Source organism: Manduca sexta, unplaced genomic scaffold, assembly GCF_014839805.1.
Source record: "Manduca sexta isolate Smith_Timp_Sample1 unplaced genomic scaffold, JHU_Msex_v1.0 HiC_scaffold_2261, whole genome shotgun sequence".
Lineage (NCBI taxonomy): Eukaryota > Metazoa > Arthropoda > Insecta > Lepidoptera > Sphingidae > Manduca > Manduca sexta.
Window position 1 is genome coordinate 1,071 of NW_023593208.1, and position 3,632 is coordinate 4,702.

The 3,632-nt window shown below is 36.8% G+C and overlaps 1 protein-coding gene across 1 annotated transcript; it reads right to left on the reverse strand.

Annotated features, from left to right (window-relative positions):
• Positions 1-204: 204 nt before the first annotated feature.
• On the reverse strand, positions 205-3,389 carry LOC119192024 (the record flags this gene model as incomplete). The annotated part of the gene is made up of 3 exons (XM_037445877.1): positions 3,286-3,389; positions 706-1,184; positions 205-433 (listed from the first exon to the last, which is right to left on the reverse strand). Coding segments are annotated over exons 1-3 (732 nt in total), but the record flags the coding sequence as incomplete, so codon positions are not given.
• Between the last annotated feature and the right edge of the window lie 243 nt (positions 3,390-3,632).

A 3,632-nucleotide genomic window follows, 5' to 3' on the forward strand; every position in this document is an offset into this window, starting at 1 on the left:
TTTTCATTAGACAGAAAGAGTATATCCAAGGCGAATATCTAGATGTTTAGAATGGATTAGAAAATCATCTTGACTATAGCGTCTCTTATCAGAAATTTCATCTATATTCTTCTAACACAATTACCATATACGGTTCATGATGTTATTAACTATTAGTTAGTTTAGTTTAGATTGGTTGTTTAGTCAAAGAGTGTCATTGCTTACCTGACTCTGCGGCCCAGTCTTCAGCGAAGTGAAGTTGCCCATGGATCTAACATCCTCCCGCTGGTACACTGCGCTTCTCCTCCCAGGAGGTCCGTACTGCTGGTACAGGGCGTCGGCCCCAAGAGCTTGTGGTTGAGGCCGGTGGGGTGGCGATGCCAACATCTCTTGTGACCGAGCTTGATGGTTTAACAGCAACTGCTGCTGGACTATCTGTTGCTGCATTAGTTGTCTGGAAGGAAGATATTATCATCATTATCATTCTGTATTAGGAGTTAATGAGAATTATTATAATGTTGGTGGTGCAATGGGTGAGAATTTAATTAGGTAAAATTTGTGGATGTTCTTATTATTTACTACTATATGTGGAAGACAATTTAAATATTTTTTTAGTTTCTGTGATGAATTGTCGTTTACATAATACTCTATAGTCTGATAGTTGTATAAATCTTTCAATCAAAATATTAAGTTAAAAATGAATAGCTGTGCTATTTCGTTTCTTACCTGTGAGGTGAGGGGCTGGGATACGCCAAGTTATTCGCCATCCCGTGTCCATACTGCATCTCGGGCCTGTTCTGCAACACCGGCCTGCCATATATCCCCTGCTCCATTTTCCGAGCCCCTGTATCCCTCGGGGTCACTTGTTCCGGTTCAGGCCTCTTCCTTTCCTCACTGTTATTCAAACTGGGTTCTTCGTTCTTCTCATCGCTATTCTCTTTACTCTTAAACCTACTTGATATCATATCTTTGAGTGTGTGGTACGTTTTACTGACAGACTTATTACTCTTAGGTGCGTCTCTCGTATTATCTTTCCCAGTTTCAACAGTCACAGTGATCTGTTTGGAGTCAGGGTTGGCTCCGTAAGTTTTGGCGGGAATGGGAGGTTTCGGTGAATCGTACGTGGGATTCCTTTGGTTCTGGTGCATGTTGTAAGCATAGTTTTCGTGGTACTGTCTGAAGTCGCCCGAGGTTCCCGCTTGGTTCTGTAGAGAATGCGTTCAGTTAACGACCTTATTGTGTTATGGGAAAATAAAACAATGGCGTATTGGAATTCGTAATGTGGTTTTGTGCCGCGTAGCTGTTTATAAATAAGGTGAAAGGTGCATTGTTATTGTAATTAAGCATAAGTGGGTGCCTGTTTTAGATATTTGTGTCTATTCTTAATATTTTGTTTGCAGTATGGAAGAAGTCCAACTCTTTTGGAGGCTCCACGTTACTCGCTTTTAAAAAATATCAAAGTATTTCATGGTTCTTACTTCAATCTTTGGTAATGAAATCTAATGTATTTCAGATGGAGTAAGATGGAATCAGGAGGAAGTATTAGTGGCCTTAAAACCATGGTTTCCCTGATAATACCATAAAATCTTTAGAAAAAGCTCACCACTATGTAATTGTTTAATGTGTAAGTGCATAGATATTTGTTAAGAGCTGTTCAATTGTTACCGCAGGAGAATAGCAGTACAAAACCCGACGTGTCTGCTACAAATTATACACATTAAATAACCATTACCGGAATGACACGCGGATTTCCTCCGCATGTACTTTTACCATGGGTACAGTCAGCCATAAAAATAGCTAAACATAAAACTCCAAATCCCCTGTACAAATACAATTGAATAATTTTTTTCTTATATAACATACAAGCCATTTTTATTGAAGACAAAAATTGGTAAGAACACAAAAGTATATAGGTGATATATTTGACATTTTCACCTATTTTTGTAGCCGACTGTACTTTTATTACTTTTGAAAGTAGGCGTTTAATAAGATCTTCCGTTGTTCGCTGAGGGAAGTAAACTTTATATAAGGTTTCTAATTATTGGAAATTATTTAAATTATTTCCGTGTGTTACTCAATTACTGGTCATTATAGTGTACCCAGTAGTGGGACGGTAAACTATGTGATGTTATAATTTATTATATTGAAACTTAATTTATTATATTAAGGTATTAATTGACTGCCTCGGTGGTGTAGTTGTTACGCGGTACGAGTACAACTACAGCGCTGAGGTCCTGGGTTCGAATCCCTGGTCGGGCCAAAAAAATAATAACTGGGTTTTTCCATTTTAAAAAATACTCAGCGCAGCTCTAAGGCAGTAAGTTCTGTCGGTGTAATATCTTCATGTCTCGGAAAGCCCGTAAAGCCGTTGGTCCTGCGCCTGATCTCTCTCCGGTCTTGTCCGATAGCCGTCTCACCGGACTATGAGAGTGAAGGAACAGAGTGCTTGTGTATTACGCACACACTTGTGCACTATAATATCTCCTGCGTGATTTCCGTTTAGATTGGCCGCCGTGCCCGAAATTCGGCTAGGAGAGATTATTATGTAGGATATGGTGTCTTGGATGCACTTTTAGTTACTCGTCTAATGCTGAAAATCTAGCTTCCACTTTTTATATTTTAATCCATGTTACGTTACGTATAGGAAGTGACGAAACTGAAAGCGGATCTAAGCATGCCATTTGCAAAAGGACAATTTACTTAATGAAATGTAACGGAAAATAGTATCGAAAATAATATCATATAACATTTTAAAAGTGTTAATATTTAAAACAAAAAATAAAATTTATGATACGTTCAAGTAAACAAAAATAAATAAATTTTATGTAAATAATTTTTAAAATTACTATATCTATATATTAGGTATTTTATACATCCCTGCACGATTAACGATATTTTTACTTAATGTAGACCTAGAAAAACCACATAATTAAACTTTTTTTTGGGTTACTACACTAGTTATTTGAATATTAATTTATTTTTTATAAAATAGACAACTTACTACAAAATACACATAGATCTTTGTAGTTTAATAGGAATACATTATCTAAAATGCTATATTCAAAATATTTAAAAGTCAATAAATCTTATCACATTAAAATACAAATAAAATAAATAACGTATCACGATAGATCCAGGATTAATAACAATTATTAAATAAAAACTCATTTTTAACTACAATTAAAAATATTTCAATATCAAAAAATTATATCCACAAAAGGAAAAACAAAATGAACTTAACCGACACTGGGATTAGGTCTAAATTACCGTAAGATACCATAATTAATTAATATCTATTATACAAACATTTTCCAGCGCAAACTCGACCATTTTACGGGGGCACACACAATCACATCACAAAACACTTTAACCGTGCAGCGCTGCGGTCGCTGTCACCGGATGCGCGGGATCCGCTCGCGCGGTCGCACCGACCGCGTGCGGGCCTACTGCGACGAATGTGAGGCCGGACGGGGGTAATGTAGGCCCCGTAACTCGATCTTTTGTGATCGCGTGTTTGAGATTTATAGGGCTTTTTAAAGTTTCTATTGTATTCGTTTTTTTTTGTTTATCGGTAAAGGTGTGTGTACGGCATGATGTCAACTCAAATTATGTATACTTACATGATTCTATCTCGACTATCATAATTCTAAAGC